Raw genomic sequence first — 24,250 nt, forward strand, 5'->3', positions numbered from 1 at the left:
TGACCACACTGACTCAGGGGACAGGGCAGTAAGTGGGTGGGCAACAGCTAATCACAGAATGTCCAGATTTTTTGAATAACAACTTGAAGAACTATATAAAAAGCTCATGTATTTTTCATCAACTAAATTTGAGAGCAGCCAGTGGTCAGGATTTTGGTTGGTGTAAATAAGTTACTTAACTGCCGGTTTCAGTTCATTTTGAGGGTTTTTTGCCCTACCCAGTTTCATTCTTGCCAGATAAAAGACTTCTAAAGGGAAATGTTATAAGGCAAAGGTCATAAGGTTCCTTATTTTCGCCCATTCATAAAGGAATACTGGCAGGTGAGTCTGGGAGGCAAGGTAGTGAAAGATGTATTGAGTAGGGCCACAAGGAAGAGTCACTGAGAGATCTGATGGGGCACATATCCTAAGGAAGCTCTTCTCAAAGGACACTAAGGAATTGCCAATTAGGAAGCGTACGGTCTGTCCAGTTTCGGTTAAGACTGCATTCTTTTTAGGGCCTTCTACACAGTAATGGATAATGGGGAAAGATTTAATGCAATATATTATAAATGTAATTAGATTTTAAGTTCAAGTAGATTCGTTTCCTCTACTCAAAACAAATTGAAGTAAGCATGCCTATTTGTTTTTCCCATGATAAAGAAATAAAATCCTCAAGGCAATTAAGTTGACTATTAATTATAAGTGACATGAATTACCATCTTATAATGTGGAATTATGCCTCACAGCATTAAAGCTACTTAAGGAAACTAATTGTCAGCACACTTAAAAGGAATTTATTTTCTGGAAAACAGACATAGGTGATCCTAGTTTTAATTAGGTCACACATAACTCACTAGAGCCATTCATATATTTCTAACTACAAACAGCTAACATATTTCTTCAAATTCTGAGACTATCTCCAGCAAGAGATCTACACAAACTATTCAAATGAAAACAGGTTTTATTTGAACAGTCAGTCCTGCCACTTGGCATGTACTTTCAAGAACAAGGACTTCTACTATAACTTTTTCCTATAAAGTTTTTAGAGGAAAAGCCTCTTTTCTCTGAGAAAAAGGAAAAATAGTGCCCCGTAAAGATGAGCGTAAGTATGCCAAGGTGCCCCAGCTTCAAATGAATGTGACCAGCTACTGCCCCGGTTTGGTGTTTAACACCTTCGCTGCGGTTACACCAGCATGTCTAGTGGAAAGGGATGACTCTATGGCAGGGAACCTCCTTCCTGCCAAGCCACTCACCTGCGACTTCGGCTGCCTCCTCTATTGATAGGTCTCTCCATTTCAGAGTCATTGTCATTATCCTCTGCCTCATCTGATTCCTCCTCATTGTCATCGGAATGCAGATCTTTCATGATAGACCTTAAAGGACCTGAGTAATGACAGAGAACCACAGGCTGTCACACATGCTATTTCAAGCACACTTAGCCATGTTAGACACAGGGGGATGCTTACCGGCACTGAATATTGGTTAAAAAAACAATCATCTATATTTATACAATTTACAAGACAAATTTGGTACAGTTTCTGGAATGCAACCTCTGCCAAAACACTATTGTTTTCATAACAGATTCCCCAAAATAGTCATTAAAGAATCTCTATTTTCTAGGAAGCTTTTTCTGTGTATTTTTCTTCCCTAAGAAAAATTATACCTAAAAAGAAAAAGAAAGATCTATTAGTAATTGAATGTTTTGTTAGGTTAATCCATGTATTGAAAAGTTGAGATTAATAAATCACTGTGGTTGTAACTTGTTCTTGGCAATGCAGCCTTTGTGTGGTAGTTTTTGATCTATTAAGGTTTAGCTGTTCCTTTTATTTCAAGGTCAATTTCAGGTCAAGCAAGCATTTCAGTCAAGTTCAGATTATAAAGTATTTCAGTTCCATAGTGTAATGTCCTATCTCTGATCTTTATATTGATCTTGGACACAAGGTCTTGTTGCAACAATTTTAAACAGCAAATTTTCATTTTACTTTTTAAGAAATTCCTGGCAAAATACCAGCATATATTAACATAAATAAGACTATAATAAATCAAGTGCCCAGAAAATTCAAGACAGTACACCCAGTATTAGATGAGAAGCAAAAACAAAATCAAGCCATAACTAATTTTATTCTAGCACAAGATGGGACTGAAAAAACACACATACAAACTCTTTAGTGCAGCTTATTTTCACTTTACTACGCTAAACGTGGTGAAAGCCAAATAGATATTTTTAATCTTAGAAAAGATTATAATGGCAATCAAGAAAGTAAGAATGGCACTTTCATTCCGGATTAGGCAATTCCTAAAGTCTAATCTTTGATAGGAATATCTAAGCTATCACTAACTCAGTTCTAAAATAAGTATTGACTCCCTGCAACCTCACATTCTGCAAAACCCAAATTTTTCTGCTTTTGTAGTAGAGGCTTATTTCTTTGGAAGTCAGTGGAACAAGACCTCTGAATAGGCAAAACAATTACTGCCTTTTATTTTTTTCCTGGAAGCTTAGCCTTAGTTCAAACACACACAACAATTTAATCCTTTTCAAAACATACAAGACCATCAGGAATTCAGTGTGGTCAATGAAAAGGGTGATGTTCAATGTGCCAAAAAACAAATTATTCTTTAATACTGACTCATTTTTCATATAAAAGAAAAAGCCCATTTTTAATGATTTTTCATATATACAAAAATAGAAATATAATTAAGTGTTTTACTTTAAATTTCTTTATTCTGAGTTCAAGTTAACACTTGATCATGAGTAGAGGAAAAACTATATTTAAAAGTCAATTAACATTTGCTAAAAAAACAAGTCTATGAAAAAAATAAATAAAATGAAAGATGTCCAGGAAGAAGAGTAAAAATCTATTTCTGTATGTCAAAGCCCCTTAAGCCCAGCTTTTGCTATTGTATTTCCTTTGGGAACCCTGGAATGGGTTGTGTCTATAATCCTTTTGTAAAATGGGAATCTGATGGCAGGGACTGGAAAAGGGAGAATTTCTAGACCCTGGCCTCATATATCAGAAAAATACTCCAGTGTATTCCTAAGGGAAATAAATACAACTGCATAAAAGCCAAGTTATCATTCAAATAATAAAACAGTAGAAGATAGGTCATAAATCAACTCATTAAGACGTTTTATGAGAAAAATGTCTCATAGTTTGCCTGGGAGATGTTGATACCTTGTTGCCTGGTCTGGGACGGTGTGAAGCTAGAGCTGGAGCTGGAGCTGGAACTGGCAGGACTGGGTTGTTCAGACTTTAAAGAAGAAGAGAAAAGTACCATCAATAAATGTATGGGACACTACACAACTAAAATTGAAAACAGAGTTGTTTGAAGCATTCTTTGGAAAAATGACTACACATTTCATTAAGCAAAATACTAACACAGGAGAATCATTTTGTCCTTTTGTCTACCTTATTTTTATTAGAAGCAGAAACGAGTACATAAACTCAAGGATGATGAGATAAACACCTGGGTAATACATGACTTGGCTTTGATTTTCTGCTATGTTTACTGCTATACAGATCTCTTTCTAAGAGATACCTTGATTACCCTTTCTGCAATGTTTGATTGACTTCACTGGTTAAAACATAGTGGTAATGAGGCCAAGGTCATTAGTTCAATCACATTATGAACCAGTTAATTTTACTCTGGTCCAAGGCCATGACCCAACCCTAACCCCATTCATCCACAGTTCACAAGTGGAGGCCAGTGTCTATGATGAGACCCAGCCAAGTCCCACAAATGAGTCAGGGGAAAATGTTGCCGTTTTTAAAAATTCCCTTTAATTCCACAGCCTATTAATGGCAGGAAAAGAGTGTCATACACACACCCCAATCTCTTGCTGTCAACAATTCTCCTCATCCTTTGATACCCAAAACAAGTTCTACATCCTCTTTGACCCACCCAACTCAGTTCTTCCTTCTCTTAACCCACTAAAAACGTACTTGATGGATCATCTATTTGCTTATTACGTATGCTGTAGTATTGTGTATTTTCTCCTTCAGATAGACTATAGATTGCCAGCACTTGAAAAAGCAGGGGTCTGTCTTATACTTCTTGTTATCTCGTCATGCTTAACATAATGCACTGCATACAGCAGGCACTCTACATGTGTGACTAATGGTACATTAGACCCTCTATTCCACCATCTGCCACAGTTTTTATGAGAGACTTCACAGCAGGTAAAGCAGGTAAAGGTTAGGCAGAACAGATTCATGGACAGAAGTGTGTAAAGAAATTGATCATATGACCAACACCCTTGAATTTTACATATTTAAGGCCAAATGTTAAAACAACTTAATAATGCTAATAAATTTGATTGTAAGAGTAGACTACTTCTGCCCCATTTCTAATTGCTCATAGTTTCAACTACATACTCATGTTATTTGGGAAATATTTGAGGTGAGATCTTCGCATGTATAGAACATATGTTTTTATTTTCCTCAATGGGTGACCAAGTTGGAGGACAAAGAGCACAGTCAGAAACCACTAAATGAGGGTGAGAACCTCAATTCAGTTTTATTTCAGTTTCTCATCACTGATTTTTTTCATCTCCCCTCCCAGCCCTGAACTCCCACCCCCTTCTCCCTAAGTAGCACCAAGCTCTGCCAACTCGGACACAAGGAAGCACTTTCAGGCATTCCTAATACACACTTCACATCCTTAGGCTGGATGGGAAAACAGGTGTCAACAATCTACCACTCATTCTGCAGGAAAAGAGCCAGACAGGGTCTCTAATGAGCAGCAGGTGGCCCACCAAGCCTTTGCCACTGCAAAATTTACTTGAGAATTGTAGTACAATGTCTTACACTTCACTGTTTGAGGTCCACAAAGAAGAGGTGGTTTACAAGTACAAATGCCTGTGTGAGGTGCTCTTCATTTCTGTTGAGTGGCACTGTTAAGCCCCACTGGTGAGTTACACAACTAACAGGGTATTCAGTTAGCATTTATGTGGAATACCCATCTGCAAAACATTTCTCCCAGGGTTTGCAGGGTTTTCCTCTCCAACTTGCTCTTTTCAGTCATGAAAAGTGCCTACAAATGGTATTATTTTGATAGCTCTGGAAACCATTTGGAAGCCAAAAAAGGGATTTTCTTACAGTGAGCAGAGAGAGCTCTAATTCCCCATCCTGCCTGAGCAGCACACATTGTGCTGGTCTTAAAGAGGCCATCCTGCCAGACCTATTTGCTGAGAGTGACATTCACTAGGACGACAAGAGAGGACAGTGGTCAGCTCTCCGAGGACTCCACAATAAACTTGACCTATCTGTCTCCAGCATCATGCGCATTCTAGAACCAAACCTGGAGGCAGCCTTCTTTTAGCTTCTTACCCAAAAACAAAGTTAATAATTCCACAGTTGCTAATCATCAGAAAACAAACAGTAAACAATATAATACAATGAGGGAAAAGGCTTTTTATCCAACATTTATGATCAATGTCCTGCCATGGCCACAAAGCATTTGAGAAGATTTACAGTAGAAGACACAGTAATTCTATACGGATATTTAATAGAAAGGTTAAAGCAAAAGAGCTGGATGTAGAAGGATAAAATGTTGAATGGTGGTGGACGAAGCAATGTCCTGGAAGCTTTTAGTAGTCAAGAAAGGCATTTGAGAGCTGCTGGGACTTTTAAAATGACCTAAGGCAGTCATAGCATTAGAATCACAGAAGGACCTGTTAAAACACAGACACTGCCCCACCCAGGAGTCCCTGATTCAGCAGTCAAGGGGGTGGGGACAGAATCTGGATTCTTACAAGATCCCAGGTGATGCTGACGCGGTGGGTCCAAGGACCAACCGCATTTTTGAGAACCACTGACTGAGGACCCAGAGATTGATAATCATAGATACTGATCAGTATCAGTTGAGAGAAGTCTCTACATGAGGAGATTCTTATTTAATAGGTTTGAAATAAAGATCCAGGCATATTTATAAAAAGCTCAACAAATAATACTGATGAAAATGCCAGCTTGAGGCCACCAATTCTGGGTCAGTCAGGGTTTTTTCCTAAATGCAAAAAAAAAAAACTACATGTTTTTTGAAAAAATTCTAAATTTAACAAAGCACAAGAACATATTAATACATCATGAGAAAAATTAGAAATGTATTGATTTATCCCAAAGCAGCATCCCTCCATGCTCTTCAAAGTGTTTTGCAAGAAAGCACCCTGACAGCACACAGTTACCACCCAATGAAAACATTTATGAAGTACAACCGTGTTGTGGTAGACAGACCTTAAACTAACTTAAACTGACTAGTAAGTACAGAATTCAGCTGAATGTCAACTGCTCCAAAAGCCATTCCGCCAGTAGAGGAGGCTGACACTGTCTTACATTTCATCAAGTCCAAACAACAGCACTATAGCTCACTTTAAGTGATGTATTTTATTTTTTAAAAATCAGATTTACCCTCTTAAAACACAAATCAAGGATGATAAACTGCAGAAGGTTCTGTACTTTACCAAAAAAAAAAAAAAAAAAAAAATCACCATAAACAGGGCTAGATTAAGATCTTCACAGGCCTTAAGGATTGAGAAGATACAGTATCCTCCTTTCCTTCATATCTTAAGAAACATTTAAAATATGTGTCTGTGTCCAGATGTATAGGCTTGGGCATGTATGTATACTCAACCAAGAATTAAGAGTAAGGAAGTCCAATGAGGTTCTGATGTTTTTCCCTTGCTAATTTGATATTTGTTTTTAAAATATCAAAATTCTCCTCCCTAAAAAAATGTTTTACTTCCTCTTGCTGATGCCCTAACCACGTGTTTAGCTGATCTACTAGGTAATCAAACCCTAGCCATGAAGTTTCCTTCAATGGCATCCTCCACAGTGATAAAAGTGTAGGTATACCTCGTTGCACTGTGTTTTGCTTGATTGCACTTTGCAGAGATTGTGTTTTTTATAAATTTATGGTTTGTGGCAACCCTATGTCAAGCAAGTCTATTGGTGCCATTTTCCCAACACCATGTGCTCACTTCATGTCTGTGTCACATACTGGTAATGCTCACAATATTTCAAACTTTTTCATTTTTATTATGTCTGTTATGATAATCTGTGATAAGTGATCTTTGATGTTACTATTGTAATTGTTTCAAGGCACCACGAACCCCATCCATATAAGATAACAAGCTTAATTGATAAATGTTATGTGTTCTGAATGCTTCACAGACTAGCAGTTCTCTGTCTCTCTCCCTTTCCTTGGAGTCTCTCTTCCCTGAGACACAACAATATTGAAATGAAGCCAATTAATAAGCCTACAATGGCTTCCAAGTGTTTAAGTGAAAGGAAGAGTTGCAGGTCTCTCACTTTAAATCCCCAAAGCTAGAAATGATTAAGCTCAGTGAGGAAGGCATGCTGAAAGCTGAGATAGGCAGAAAGCCAGGTCTCTTGTGACAAACAGCCAAATTATGAATGCAAAGGAAAAACTCTTGAAGAAAATTAAAAGTGCTACTCTAGTGAATATATGAATGATAAGAAAGCAAAATAGCCTGATTGTTGATATGCAGAATGTTTTAGTGGTCTGGATAGAAGATCAAACCAGCCACAGCATTCCCTTAAGCTTAAGCCAGAGCAAGGCTCTCTCTTCAATTCTATGAAAGCTGAGAGAGGTGAGGAAGCTGCAGTAAGTCTGAAGCTAGCAGAGGTTGGTTCATTAAGTTTAAGGAAAGAAGCTGATTCTGTAACATAAAAGTGCAAGGTGGAGCAGCAAGTGCTGATGTAGAACCTGCAGCAAGGTATCCAGAAGATCTAGTTGAGATCATTGATGGAGGTGACTACACTAAATAACAGATTTCAATGTAGATAAAATAGCCTTCTATTGGAAGAAGATGCCATCTAAGACTTTCATAGCTAGAGAGGAAAAGTGAATGTCAGGCTTCAAAGCTTCAAAGGACGGGCTGACTCTATTGTTAGAGGCTAATGACTTTAAGCTAGTGACTTGAAGTTGAAGCCAATGTTTATTTACCATTCTGAAAATCCTAAAGTACTTAAGAATTACACTAAATCTACTCTGCCTGTGCTCTAGAAATGGACTAACAAAGCCTGGATGACAGCACACCTGTTTACAGCATGGTTTATTGAATAGGTTAAGCCCACTGTTGAGACCTATTGATCAGAAAAAAAGATGTCTTTCAAAATATTACTGCTCGCTGACAATGCACCTGGTCACCCAAGAGCTTTAATGGAGGTATACAATGAGATGCATGTTGTTTTCATGGATGCTAACACAACATCAATTCTACAGCTCAAAGAGTAATTTTGATTTTCAAGTCTTATTGTTTAAAAAATACATACCATAAGGTTACAGCTGTCATAGATAATGATTCTTCTGATGGATCTAGGCAAAGCAAACTAAAAACCTTCTGGAAAGGATTCACCATTCTAGATGCCATTAGGAACATCTGTGATTCACAGGAAGTCAAAATATCAACATGAACAGGCGTTTGGAAGAAGTTAACTCTCACCCTCATGGATGACTCTGAGGGGTTCAAAACTTTAGTGGAGGAAGTCACTGCAGATGTGGTAGAAATAGCAAGAGAGCTAGAATTAAAAGTGGAGCCCAGAGATATGACTGAATTCCTGTAATCTCACAATAAAACTTGAACAGTTGATGCATTGTTTCTTACAGATAAGCAAAGAAAGTGGTTCCTTGAAATGGAATCTATTTTTGGTGAAGATGCTATGAATATTGTTGAAAGGATAACAAAGGATTTAGAATATAGTTGATAAGACAGTGGCAGAGTTTGAAAGAATTGATTTCAATTTTGGAAGAAATTTCTTCTGTGGGTAAAATATTATCAATAGCATCTCATGCTACAGAGAAATCTTTCATGAAAGGAAGTGTCAATTGATGTGGCAAACTTCATGGTTGTCTTATTTTTAGAAATTGTGACAGCCACCCTAGCTTTCAGCAACCACCACCCTGATCAGACAGTAGCCATCAACATCCAGGCAAGACCTACTACTACTTGCTAAAGGTTCAGATGATCATTAGCATGTTTTAGCAATAAGGTGAAGTATATATGCCGTGTTAGACATAATGCTATTGCACACTTAATAGACTACAGTATAATATAACTTTTATATGCACTGGGAAACCAAAAAATTTCATGATACTTACTTTATTGCAATATTTGGAACTGAATCCATAATATATCTGAGGTATGTGTACATATGCTTAAGAATCTAATTCTGCTTTCTAGTATGCTTTTGGAAAGATTGCTTAAGCGTTAATTTTTCCAATAGAGTGAGGGCACTGAACCTCATATAGAAGTGATTATGATAAATTGATATAATAAAGTAAAAATTCCTAACCCACTGCTGTTATAATGGTAGCTAATCAACATTTGGTTGCTACTATTATTTACAGTAGGTCACAAACTCCTCTGTTGCCTAAAATCAGATATATCTTTATGACCAAGATAATGGGCCTACCAAGACTTGCAACGCAATCTTTAATATTGAGTGGCTATGCAAAATTATCTTGTAATGGATTTTCTACAGAGTATTGTTTTTGTCCAAGACAAGTAAGAAAAACCACATGTTTACAACTCCTAGAAGTGTTTCCAAAGAAAGCACCTGTCAATGTAGATCATACAAGAGGATTTGCATAAACTGGCATCATTCCTTACATCAGGAGCAAACTTCCTCCTTAAGTAAGAGAAGTCAGAAGAAGTTCTGTCTTTTCTACCAGGCAAATATATTTATGAACAGAATTTTAATGACTTGATCTTTAAAGCAAAATCAAAATACAGAAAAAGGAGGGGAATGACATACACCTTTCTTCAGTGAAAAGGGAAAGAACACAGTATAACTAAATAGAAATTATTTCAGACACACTTCTGTGTTTTTCACAAAATTTCTCCCTCATCTAGAAAAAGAAAACCTATAGCCTGCAATAAGATTTTCTCTTCTTCACACAAATACCCAGAAAGATCGTTTTGAAGATGAGTGCTAATGGAAAAAAAAAAACAAAACACTAATGTAATACACTTTATTTACTTCCCTGTTCAATTTTCATCATAACTGACTGAAGTACTAGGTTCTTGTCAGTTTAGTCCTTCTTTCATAAAAAAAAAAATCTTATATATTATATAGCTTTTTTTTGCTATAACATAAAAAAATCACTTAAAAGACTATCTCATTTAGTTTCTCCTCTATAAGAAACTGAAAATACTCAATTTTAAATATACAATTAATTTTTTAAAATGTCAAAACATCCATGCTAAACAATTGTGGAAAATGTTATTCATCATGAGTGAAATCTATTTTACCAATTCCCATAAATAGGTATATATTGAAATGGCTAGCTATCCCAATAAAAGGTAGTTAAGCAAAAACAAAAAAAAATAAGTATTGAAAAATAATAAAATGTCACTTAGGTTAAGTTAACCTAACAGGATTACTGCAAGAGTGAATTATTAAACAAGAAAATTTTATTTTCATTTGGTTTTATATTAATACCTGCTTCAAAAAACATGCTAAAATAAAACCTGGTATATGAAAATAAGATTGAACAAACAGTAACTCTAACCTCTTAATGTTTCTTTTGTGTAGCTCCATCATATTCCTTATTTCATTTGCTCTACCATGAGGAAGGTAGGTGCTATGGACTAAATTGTGCTCCCTCTCTCCCCAAAATTCATACGTTAAAGCCCTAACCTCCAATGTGATAGTATTAGGAGATGGAACTTTTGGGAGATAATTACATTTAAACAAGGTCGTGAATGTGGGGCCCTCATGATAGGATCATTGCCCTTAGAAGACGAGATACCAGAGAGCTTGCTTCCCTTCTCTCTCTCTCTCTCTCTCTCTCTCTCGCTCACTATATTGAAGACATGGCAAAAAGGCAGCCATCTGCAAGCCAGGAATAGAGCCCTTACCAGGCTCTTTGACCTTGGACTCCCTACCCTTCAAAACTATGAGAAATAAATTCCTGTTGCATAAGCCACCCAGACTATGTTATTTTTTTATGGCAGCCCAAGCTGACTATGACGCTGGGACACATTCTTAATTGCCATTTTACAGATGAGGAAACTGAAACACAGTAAGATTAAGTGACCAGGGGTTAATATTTGGGTGAATTAGAACCAGGTTTTCTGACTTCTAACCCAGTGTTCTTTCTACTGCACCTATTAATTTAGAAAAAGTATAATTAATTTAAACCAGTGTTCAGAACATACTTATACCCTTTTATAATGTCAGTGTAAGGGAACAAAAGTTTCTACATCACTGTGAAAGACAGAGTGAATATGCCTCTATCCACAAGGGATATCTTGTGATCCACACCCAAAGCAAACCAGTGGTAAAACAAAAACACTTCATCCCAGGGGCTTAATGTGTCTGAATCAATTGCTTTTAACATTTGTCCAATCAATACTACAACGAATCCTGGCCAGGAACCTCACTAGTTCAATAAGTTTTGTAAAGGAAAGCAGGCAAGTTTCTCCTCCGAACTGCCCTGATCCTCTTGACACTGGCATTGATTAATAGGACCAATGAGCACATTGGGCAACACAGTATACTCGCTTATTTTATTTGCCTTCGAAGGTGATATACCCTCTCTTCCTAACTCTTCAGTACAAAGTCCCATAACATCAGAGAAAAAAATACAGATTTAATGCTTTAAATGATCTGTTAATAGCTCTTTCTTTCAAAACAAGGTGAAATTGGGAAAAGGACACTACACTAGGAAGCAGCAACCTTTACTGCAAGACAACTACTCAAGTCTGTGACCACAGGAAGACTCTACATCTCTTTTTGGCAGTCTCTCTCCATTTATATTATGACAACACTAATGAACTTGATGTTAAATTAGAATCATATTTAGCCTCTTGGGCCCTTATATTATCAAAAGCTACTGTTATACTCATCAAGTTCTGGTAATAGAGCAAGATACTAAGAATTACTCTCTCAACTATTAGCAAAACAAGAAAGGTCCTTATTGCTGTTCTATGTCCAACTTACAGATATAAAATCATCCTGGATGCCAAGATAACTGGCTTTATATTGAGATGCCTCTATTTTTACAACTGTATTCTCTTTCTTCATTATTATCGTCTTCACTACTATTATTAAATGCTGTCGTCATTTGGACTTATCAAGCCCTGTCTGAGAACACAAAATCTCATTAGGAAACAAAATGGCCTTGGGGAACAAGAGTCTATAAATCTCTCCGTAAGACCCTTTTCCACACTTAGGAATGGCTATAATTTTCTTTCAGCTTCCTCTCTTTTAAGCAGAAGAGCTTCAAGCCTTTTATCTCTCATCACCGTTGTACTTTGAAGGCTGCTACTGACTATTGCAGCCAGAACATGTGCTCTTTTAAGAAATCCAGTTGTTGCAAGTTGGCATATGCACCAGATGTGTTCTGAGAGATCACTGGCTGAAGAATCCTTGTTCAGAGCTTTAGGAATGAGAAATCACTTGGAAACAGACCAGTCACAGTCATATCACCTATAAGCATGATACTATTCTTTGAGCAAAAATTATGTGCATAGAAATGTTTCATGGCTGGCCATTAAATATACCACTTAGTTGTAATGTCAGAGACATACCTTTTAGGTGTTTCTTTCTCTTTCTCTTTTGTGTGTTTTGAGGGTGGTGGGTAGAGAAAAAGTTACAAGTGAGTGGGTTTAGAGCTGTAATGCCTCGCAAAAGAGAAATAAGAAGGGAAAAGTGTTTCCTGATAGAACTACTCCATAATTAACTGTTACTGGAGCTTACCAACGGACATCAAAATACCACTGCTCATCCATAAAATCTGGAAACTGCTGTCAGAACAACTGTTCAGTAACTTGTGAAATAACCACCTGTGCAGAGCACAAGAAACTTAAAATAATGGAAAATTACTGTTGCATTCTCTACATTTATAAGGGCAACACTGAATTGCATAAAGTCCTAAAAAGTACTTTATATGTGGCTACAGGTCTCAGTATTGGATTGTAAAATTTAAAATATTAAAGTATATATTGGGTGATAAAATTAAAAGTATTAAAGTAACTTCAATGGAATGAATTCAGGAAATAATAAAGGTGATAACTGAAATGAACTAAAACAGATCTATGTGAAGAGATTATCTTGACAAGACATTTAAATGCATTTCCTTATTAATTTTAGACCTATTTTAAAAAAATGGATTACTTTAAAATGTTCATAAAGCATCTGATTGACACCAAAGGAACTTTATAGACTTATACAAACGTCAAGAAGTTGTATTAATTTTAATCTTTGGACTATCTTACAGAATTTTCCTCCTTAAATATGAAGTTTGCATTTACTATCATGGCAGTGGCATTAATAATTTATTTTATTTGCTAAGATCTTATTTTCATGGAACTTTGACTTCCAAAATTACCAAAATCCACTGGGAAAATGTGTTGATTTAAAACTATCTAATCACCATGCAGTCAAAAATGCAACATTTTCTCATTATCATTTTATACAACAGAAATTGTTGATAGTTGCAAGGATCATTTCTTTATAAGCCTTATATCTTACTAATAGAATAATAGTGTATTTTCTAGGTAACATACTGGAGCTCTTTGCTCTTTCCAAAAGGGAACTCCAAAGTTCATCGGGTGTGAGTATACACATATATGTGTACATAGATATGTGTAAGATAATCCATAGTAGTAAAAGAAAATAATAAAATCTCTATTCATATTTTTTTCTGTCTTTTCCTTTTAAATTTTCAATTCTTTGTATGTACTTTCTGGTACATATATTAGAACAGAAACTATTATGATTTAGAAATGTACATGTGCTGGGGATACATGTTTACTGAGAAAGATGAGTTTTAATACCAACTCTATAGATAATTATCAGTTTTAATTCTATAATTTACTGCTCAAATCTTAATTGTATCACATAGATTTCAAGTTAAGAAGTGATATGTGCTAAATATGTAGGACAGTATCATTATAATTTACTCAGAGACTATCCATATTTTTTGTATTTTATAGTATTTTATGCTGAAAATTGACTTAGAGCTTTAAAGTTTAATTTTTATATTAAACAGAAATACTATAACAGACTTCCTTATTGAAGAGGCAACACAAATTTATTTAAAATATTTTAAAGTGCATAGACTTCCTTAAAGCAAAAACCCAACACAAAATACTTTACACAATCCCCCTAGAAATTTGAAATTATCTTTATTGTAGCTCTATTTGAGACTCTACTTATATGTTTACCAAAATCATACAATATTAAGTGAAACTTTATAAACAACCTAACATCTAAATATGCTTATACTTAACATTTGCTTTTATTTAAAATGTCACGTCCTAATGCAAAATTTATAAAAATAAAACTATTTTTAAGAAGTCCCCTCTATCTTAATGAAAATGAACTAAAATAGCAAAAACATGGCACATTTAAAAGACTGTTCTCATGTGAAAACATTAGGAGGTGGATTCTTTTGTTCTCAGTGTCGTCCCTTAAAAATGTGGCATTCAGAATCACATATTCCCTCTTAGTAATATTAGAGTCCTGTCAAGAATAGGAGGAATGCCGCTGCTTATAAGGTTCTAAAGGAACCTGCATTTCCATGCACACATCTTATATAAGCCTAACAGTTGCTTTTCTTCATAAATCAATCTATTGTTGCACTTCATAATGAGAAGGCAGATTTACTGCCTTTTACCGCCTTTTCTCACCATCAGAAAGATGCCTATTTGGGTAACAGAACGTCTCTCTTCTTCAAGGGTGTTTGGGATTAGGGAGGCAGGGGCAAGAACCTTTAACATCTGCTCCCTTCAAATGAATGACACCTCTAGTTCTCACAGCCTGGACGCTGAAAAGCAAATACCCTAACTTGATAAAATTCTCTAACTTGAAGCAGCGCAACACTTTAAATACACTAAAGTCAGATCTCTAAAACATACATTTGGGATTTAACGGTTATACTGTAAAACCGTAAAACATAGAATTCAAATTGTTAACGCTGTCACTGCAATGCCACAAAATCACCATCATAGTTAGAACAATTCAAGTTTAAAATAAAGACTTTGGATTCATCATCTTGAATTTTCTTCAACTCTAAAAACAAATCTAAAGTATTGGCTGGTAAGACTTTAATCCCTTGAATCTCAATATTGTGCTGTAATAACAAAATAATTTATAATATAGACTTATAGTCTTCTGTTTTTATTTACTTAATTTTTCCCCTTAGGGAGAAACATTTAAGGATTACGAACTTTACACTTTAATTTAAAAACAAGAGAAAGGCACTTGTCAGCATCTAATTCCTCACCATCTGCCTTTTAAAAATACACATGCACATACTCACCCACTTACCCCAGTTAGGTTTAACATTCTTAGCAAGTAAGTAGATCTTGATGGATCTAAACAGAAGTTTCAGTAATCATAGTTCTACTTTTGGAAACACAGCTATCTTTAAACAGGCATCATGATTCCTACTAGCAAATGCAGTAAACCATATATTTAAAACAAATAGATACCATCCAAAACAAACAAAAAAATAAACAAAGTGGGGCAGGTACTAGATTCAAGAAGAATCTCTATTTTTGAAGAAAACTAAATTATGTCTTCTGCCCATGAATATGGAGTATTGCCCAGTGAGCTAACACTTCTTGTTACTTCAGGCTATCTTTTGTCACTTAAGCAATGCTTTCTGACAGTTTTACAGGCTGTTATCCCAAAGACTTCAGTATTTATGGCCTTTATTCACTTGGGCTTTCTGCTCTTATCCATTGGTTACTAATCACTAAATAGATTTTTTTTTTATGGGACTGAAATTAGCTCAAAGGATGTCCTTCAACAATGGCAGCTCAGGACAACACCGGCTAAAGGTCTTCTCCTCAGCCTCTTCCTCTCTCTGCTCAATTTTCTCTTCCTACAGACAAGTTAATGAGGGTTCAAATCTACGCTGTTCAATTAGTGCACTAGCACAAATGATTTACAGCATTTTTAGAGGATGGTTTGGAACTGTTTCTGAATTGATCCTCAGAAACTCATTCAATTTCAATATCTCAAGAATGATTTAAGGACCTAACTTGTTTTCATCTTCACAAACAAGAACATGTCCTACTCGTAGAACCATTTTTCAGGAAAAGTTCACTCTATAAACCTTACTATATGACACATGCATGTACAATTCAAATATGCATATTTTAAAACCTCAACCCATTTAATTTGTAGCATGCCGTTCAAATTTTTCCCTACATGGTAAAGACTGCTCGCTACCTCTTTATCCACTATGCTTAAAAGACCAACGGATGAAAGCAAGTAGAAAACATAGATCTTTCCTTTCACGTAATTTCATTTGACTTAAACATCTCTTTAAGAGATTGGTTTTTATCTCATGAACAATGTGAAATGCGTGATAGCACACATCCTTTTTTCCAGCTGGCTGCTAGAAACCTGAAAGTCAAATTAGGCTGGAAAGTGGTATGTTCTTACAAACTAAAAATGTAAAAGAAAACTAGAAATATTGACATTACTATTCTCATGACTTTCCTGATGAACTGAGCAAATTGCAGATTTCTCAGAGTGTGGGCTGAGAAATGATGGGGAGGTGGGGAGAGACCAGCTTTGAAGAAGCACTATGGTTTTCACTTATTGTTCTAAAATATAATTTACTAAATATGACTCTTCCCAGAATGAAACGGATTTATTATGATCAGCTTCTGTTTTCTCTGAAATGAAATTTCAAAATGAAATGCTCCCCCAAAAAGTGTTTTAAGCCTTTAGATATTTCCACATGGTAAAACCCATGTGTTCTACCGCATCAAAAAAAAAAAAAACAAAACTTTAATTTATTGAGATTAGCATTTACATGCAATTACATTGTCCATTTATATATAATATTAACTATTTGAACACCATGTGATTGCATTTATGGAGACCCACATCACAAATTCTCTCTGAATATAATTCCAGAAAAATTTATTTCTGCTGATGGATGTGCATGCTTTTTGATATTCTAAATGAAAAACTCCATAACTGCCATATTTCTCTATGAAAAAAATGGCAGACTTTATTGCCTATGTGTAAAAATTGCCTAACTGAACAAATGCTATGTTCTTTAAATTTTGTGGCTACTTATCTTGCCATATAAATTAACCTGTGAGCCAACCCAAATTCTATACAAATAGGCACATAACTATTAAATAATAAAAATTAAAAACATATACATGTGCAAGAATTTACACAGTAACACATTTTTTAAAAATTTAATAAAATAACATTTTAATGTATAATTAAGTGATAACTAATTTTTACCAAATATTCTACTGGTTAGATGACAAGCGGTATTGTTTATATTTTTTTTTTGGTAAGTTAAATTTTGAATTGTTTGCTTTTACATCTAAAAATATGTGAATGGGGAAAATATTTTGGATGTATGACTTTTCAAAACATGATAAGCTATATAATTATGAAAAGTGGAAGAACAGCATTATTCTTTTCTGAATGAGAAGATTCATTTCAGATTAGCAAGCTACTTAGAGGTCTAATCCTTAGTTTCTCTAAGAAAATAAAAGAAATTTAGTAATATAGTCATGAGTATAAACACCTTCTTTTTAATATGCATTTTAAAAATTCACTGGTAGATAAAATATGTTGTAAATGCTGTGAAGTCAGAGGAGAAGGATATCTTTTTTCCTACTTTAAATGACTGTGGAGAAAAAAATGCACATCAGGGCCCCATTATACACTGAGGTATTATAAAATCATACCTCTTATTTATAAATATTTCTCTAATTTTTCTTAATTAGATGAATGCATACCATATGCAAATTAGTAATCTAAAATTGGTAAGATTCTCTTGAATTTTCCTATAAATCAAAACCCTGTGGCTTTTACTTGTTCCATCCCTCTCACCCCCTTTTCATTGCCTTGTATAATATCCTAGAAGCTATCTTTCCTATGAAGTTACTACTCACAGTAAATAAACTTTACATACAGCTGATCTTTAAAAATCAGAAATATAGCAAGCAAAGAAATCATCCTCACCTCTTTTAAAAGAAAACCGAGTAGCCCTCAGGAAAACAGAAGTGCCCCAAAGTTCACGTGTGTCGGCAGGAATTGAGAGCTGTTAAGAATGATCCTTTTGAAAAGAAAGTCGTCTCCTCAGGCACCCACATGTATATTTAGATTAGATTGGCAGTTTAAATGACAGCAAACACATGGTCATGACTTCCCAATTGCTCATTCATCCAACACACACACACACAGGCTAATCAGAAGCAAACATCCACCCTGAACTGTTTTAGAAACTGGCTTCTTCTATCTGATACTACTGTATGTGTGCTAAGCAGACATTCTGCTAGAGAGATCAGATGTCAAACACTTAACTGTCTCTCCTACTATATACCCGGTTCTTGAATCACATTGCTTTAGTATTCCAAAACATTTTTCTAAAGTTAAGTCTGACATCAACTTGAGTCAACTTCCCTGCTTTAGCCTGTAGGGTTTTATGAAGCACAGAGTAAAGAAATGACTATGTAAACGTTCCAGGATCTATTTGTCTTATGGGAATTTTAACTGCAGGACCTGCTCAACCTACCAGTAACAGCACACACTCCTATTCCACAAACAGGGCAAAGTTACTACAGAGGATCACATTTTCTTGTGCAAATAAAAGGTGGTGGAGTTAAACGGTAGAGATATAGAAAATGAACATTAAGCTTCTATTCATAATTGAAGTTTCAGTAAAATTTTCTAGTAAATTAAAAAAAAAAAAAAAAAACAGACGGCAATATTTGCCAGCAGCTGCCAACTACACCCACAACACTACTGTGTGTAGGCCTATATACTGAGATTTATATATATTTAGTGAGAAGCAGAAAGCAGATGCAGCCATCAGCTCTATGATGGAGGGATTACAAAAAATGCCAAACAATTTTGAAATAATTATAGTTTACTTTTGACATGAACTTTGCATTTTAATCTCAATGTCAAATATTTTGAAAATTCTAGATTAATATGGGGGTGGAAGGAATGGAATAATCTAATGATTCAGAGCTCAGGTTCTAGAAACATCGGACCTGGTCTGAATCTCGATTACACCACTTTCTAGCTGTGTGACCTTAGCCAAGTAACATCATTTCTCCGGGCCTCGGTTCCTTCGTCTCTGAAGTAGGGAAATGGAATTAATAATGGCATCAATTCATATAGCTAATGTGAGAATGTTGGTAACGCAAAGCAGTTAGGACAGAGCATGAAATAAATTATGACTAAATATTAGCTACTATTATCATCAGTAGGAATAACTGTGAAATTATGATATAAGAAAAGTCATACCTGAGTTCATTTGGCTTACCTACCTCTCCCCCATGACAGTCCCCCCAGAAATACATGTGACACTTCAATAAATAAGGCAACTTCCTTTAGAATTTATTTTCTGTCAAACTTCTCCTGGAGCAAGGAGCTGATGAAATGCCTAGTTCAATGCCTGATATATAAGACATTCTAGAAAGAATTTCTATACGAAGAGAATAAACAAAAAGGAGAATTAAAAAGTGATTGTTAGTCTAAGTACAGATCATCTACAGGTAGGAATGGCCTGGTTAAGTATTATAATAATTAAGAATTCACAGAAAAAAGAAAGTGAAACTCATTTAGGGCATCCCATTATTTGAGATTGAGAAGTTTTTCCTCCTGAAGAAAAATGTGGGCCCCAACAGTTTCAAGAAAAAGATCCATTTAAAGAAAATACTAATATCATGATACTGTTCTTGACAGTTCATCTCAATTTCACAGACTTACACACTCCTGCCATATGTTAACTTGTCTTGGTAGTACAAAGACAAAAACAGATGGATGCTGATTGCTTAATGGCAGAAGTATTTGTCCCGTAGTTTTTGCTAATTTATAAAAGTATTACAAAGGAATTCAGAGGTGGGGTGAAACCTCTAACTTAATTGAAACTTCTTTATAGTGTCTGACAAATTTAGATTGTGAGTAGCCTTTATTACTTAATGTCTGTTCATGTGGTATCATCAGTGTCAATTATTTCTCTTTTTTCCTTTAAAAACCACAATCACTACATATATGCAGTTCCTGCACTCCTAGTAAGAGATTTTGTTACACAGAAGTAAGCAAGTTTGATGTACTTAAGAAATAAGAGCATTTTCAATGTTAACACTATCCAAAAACTTGTTCTTAATGCTCAGTCCGTACCTATCATTAAAATTTAATATAATCTAACACAATTATCATCAATGGGATGCAGGTGTTGGATAATTATATTAGTATCAACACTACAGGCAAATTAACATTTCTTCCCATGCGATGAAATTCTGATAAATATCAATTCGTTGGTTTACTGAATCCTGAAGATCAAAAGGCCTGCATATGGCACTAATAAATCAAATAGAGTCATCAAATCTACAGTCTGTTTTCTTTGGCTAAAACTGCAAAGTTTTACTTACAGAGCCTTATCTACTTCTAAAAATTCTCTGCCAAACCAAATTTGACTCACCAAGAGTACAGAAAATACAGTGCTCCCCAGCTGCACCCTCCCGGGGCTTTTGAAGTTCAGGGATACCATGGTGTGGTGGTCTGGATTATCTGGTCTTTTCCTCTCCCTTGCCTTTTGAGATATCATAATCAACTATAATTCATCCAGAAAAGAAGTTACCTCTAGAGTCAGACTAGAAGTTATAAAATGCTTTTATTTATTAATAAAACCTACCATGAATAAAGGTACTTAACAAATGTCCCTAAGCACTGACAATAATAAAGAGTTCTACAAAACTTCTTCCTCGCTGTATTTAAATATCAGTAAGAATTCCTGAAGCTGGGAATTCTCCTCAGGTATTTATAGTCTAATTAATCACTTTCTGATAAACTGACTCTAAACTTTGTGTGATGGTGGTATTATCTGAAAGAGAAGGGGCTAGAAAAAGATAATATAAGATGAAAGCCCAGAAAAAATTCCACCATCATCCAGTTGATTTACCTAAAGAGACTATTTTGATAGATGAAACATTGCATTCCATAGTATTTCCATCTTGAAGAAAATGTACAAGTGAATGGTGGTATCATGGTGTTCATTTTCTTCTTTATAAAACTATTCTATACTTTCCAAAAATTTTTACAATAATTATGTTTGAAATATATGAACAAAACAACAAAATATTTGTTCTTGGTTCAACTGGGAACATCCTAAAGCACTAAGAAATACTCTCTTTTCATGCCCCAAAGGATTGCAGAAAGATTTAATAATCTATCCTGAAACACCAAAATCTCAGCTAAGACTTTTGGCTCCTTCCCCATGTTCCCAGGTCATGACAATTAAAAATGTCTCTAGACAGTGCCAAATGAATGGCAAGGGCGGGGGAAAAACACTATCTTAGGTTATTGTTTTCTTTAAAAGTCACCTACAAGAGTCTCATATAATTATGTACCACTAATTGACACAGCAGTCCATTTTAATAAAGTTCTAATTTTGAGACCATCGTGAAATGATACTTTTCGTCTGACAAGATCCATTTTAATGGTCTCTCTCTGGCATTGATGCCAAGGCATTCTGCCTTCTGAGATATTTGCATCCCAGCTTTCCCTTTAGTAAGCTGGCCTATCACTCCACTCTGTGGGATAGGACTGCAGTCCCTTAGATTGAAACCAAATTCCCATTTCCAGTTGCCAATGCCATTTCTGTATTTCACATACAGAATGAGTAGAGATGCATGCCACCTTGTTGACAGGGTCCAAAAAGCATCACATGAAGAAACATACTTTATATAACATTATCTGAAATGAAAAAGAGCTTGGAATTAGAATCAGTAAATATAAGAGCGGCGTAGACCTGGCATGGTGGCTCATGCCTGTAAATCTTAACACTCTGGGAGGCCGAGGCAGGAGGATCGCTTGAGGTCAGGAGTTCAAGACCAGCCAGAGCAAGAGCAAGACCCCATCTCTACTAAAAATAGAAAAAAAATTAGCCAGGCTCGCCTGTAGTTCCAGCTACTCAGGAGGCTGAGACAGGAGGATCACTTCAGCCCAGGAGTTTGAGGTTGCTGTGAGCTAGGCTGACACACCACGGCACTCTAGCCCCAGCAACAGAGTGAGACTCTGTCTCAAAAAAAAAAAAAAAAAAAAAAAGAGTGGTGTAATCAGTCAGTTTATGTTTAGGGAAAGTCTGTTCTGTACCTGAAGTGGCACAAAATAATGTTTGGAGAAGAGTTTCTAAGGCACAGCATGTCACAGAGTACGGAGAAGTACCATTCAAATACCTCTCTGGTCAGTAGTCCTAACCCTACTCCCTTAGAAGCCAATAAACCCAAAGTCTGACAAGTTAGCTTCTAAAATTTGTGTGGTTTTTTTCTTCTTGGCTATAGCTTTGCTAAAGAAAGACCAACAAGGAGTTGGTCTGGTTCCTGTCATCAAGATTTGTTTGGAGGCTTAATCGCTGGAGTAATGAACCTTGCAGGAGTGGACAAAGCCTATTTATAGAAGCTTTCAGCTGCCACAGACATCACTGGAGGTGACAGACCTCATTCCGTGGATGCCCCAAGTTTCTATTCTAAAGATGTGCTGGAATGATACAGCCAAGTGAATATCTGACTACACAGAATATTCCAGACCCCCAAAAATTCCCTGTAAAAAAATGCCAACTGCCTTTTATGGTATTGGCCACTCTGCTCCTATTTTCTGGATATATATAAAATTCCAAACTGTCCTGAACTGAGCTTTGATAATGAATTACAGGCCCACTAGTACTGTCTAGCACTGTTTTATCCTGATATTCAGTACTCTTCAATATAGAAATACTGCTTCTTATAGCTTTAATATATTAAGTTGGCCTTTCATGTCCTTTTCATTCCTAGTAATTCTACTATTCTACTTTGTGCTTTGTGTGTAAGTTATCTAAATATTTGTGTTAGCCACTTTCCCTCACAATCCTACTAAATAAGGATGAGGATAGAAAATATGTCTTTCTTACTTTGCATCCTCTATGGCAGAGGTCAGCGACCTTATTCTGTAAAAAGCCCAATGATAAATGTTTTAGACTTCAGGCTGTATACAGTCTCTGTCAGAGCTACTCAACTCTAATCTTGTAGCATGAAAGCAGTCATAGGCAATATATAAACAAATGGGCATGGCTGTGTACAATAAAACTTTATTTACAAAAACAAGTAGTGTGCCAGATTTGGTTCAGAGACTACAGTTTTTGCTGATCCCTGCTCTATGGGTATTTAACACAGCAACATCATGCTTATAGTGGGTAGAAATCTGACAAACTTATGATTTACCATTTTATTTTCCTTAGTCTATTTTTGCTAGGAACACAACATACTTCGTTTTTTTTTTTTTTTTTTTTTTTGAAAAAAAGGGAAAAAATTTAATGACCTCACTCACTAGCTATGCAGTCTTTAGCTCCTTTAGGACACTGTCCTATGGCAACTAAACAACTTTATTCCTCGAAAGAGTAATGTTCTGACCTTGTCCAAGTTGCTCGGTTACTGTGGAAGATGTAATTGAGATATATTATCCTGAAAAGTGACTTTTCATGCCAATTATATTATTGAATGTATACAAATAAAAGTCTCATCAATAAAATAAATTACTCTTTACCAGACAGCTCCTCTGACACAGCAACATCTTGAAAAAAACCGTTGGAAAAAAGTTACAAACTTAGAATTCCCAAGCCACTGCAAACCCCTACTGGAAGGCTATCTAAAGGTCACTCCTTTAGCAAGTACAATTCATTAATTGTTTCCAAAGTTCAAGTAAGTATTTTAAACAAATAAATTTTATTTTATTTTAATTTAATTTAATTTATTGATTGATTAAGAGATTCGCTCTGACACCCAGGTGGAGTGCAGTGGGGTCATCATAGCTCACTGCAACCTCAGACTCCTGGGCTCAAGCAATCCTCCTGCCTCAGCCTCCCGAGTAGCTGGGACTACAGGTGCATGCCACAACGCCTGGCTAATTTTTCTAATTTTAGTAGCGACAGGGTCTTGCACTTGTTCAGGCTGGTCTCCAGCTCTTGAGGTCAAGCAACCCTGCCACCTTTGCCTCCCAGAGTGCTAAGATTACAGGTATGAGCCAGCATGCCTGGCCACGAATAAATTTTAGATATCTGGAAGCTCAAGTTCTATAAACAGAAATACAGGACTGGCTCCCTTTCATCAGGGAGGGCAAAGGTTATAATGTCACAACTGCCCCAAATAACACCTAACCAAATAAAATAAACGTATGCTTTATGGTCAAATTGACATTTATGAAGATCAACATTTTGATTCTCACCTAAAAGAATTTTTCCAATTGGTTAAATTTTTCCAATTTAACCAAAT

General features: G+C 35.7%; 1 protein-coding gene across 2 annotated transcripts in view; it reads right to left on the reverse strand.

Annotated features, from left to right (window-relative positions):
- Window positions 1-24,250, reverse strand: part of MLLT3 (MLLT3 super elongation complex subunit) — a 249,900-nt gene that overhangs the window by 19,999 nt on the left and 205,651 nt on the right. For both annotated transcript variants that reach the window (XM_069474240.1, XM_069474242.1), the window contains exons 6-7: window positions 3,156-3,231; window positions 1,236-1,365 (exon numbers count right to left, since the gene is read on the reverse strand). In XM_069474240.1, the coding sequence (XP_069330341.1) occupies window positions 1,236-1,365; window positions 3,156-3,231 (206 nt within the window). The remainder of the gene's footprint in view (window positions 1-1,235; window positions 1,366-3,155; window positions 3,232-24,250) is intronic.

Source organism: Eulemur rufifrons, chromosome 7 (genome assembly GCF_041146395.1).
Source record: "Eulemur rufifrons isolate Redbay chromosome 7, OSU_ERuf_1, whole genome shotgun sequence".
Lineage (NCBI taxonomy): Eukaryota > Metazoa > Chordata > Mammalia > Primates > Lemuridae > Eulemur > Eulemur rufifrons.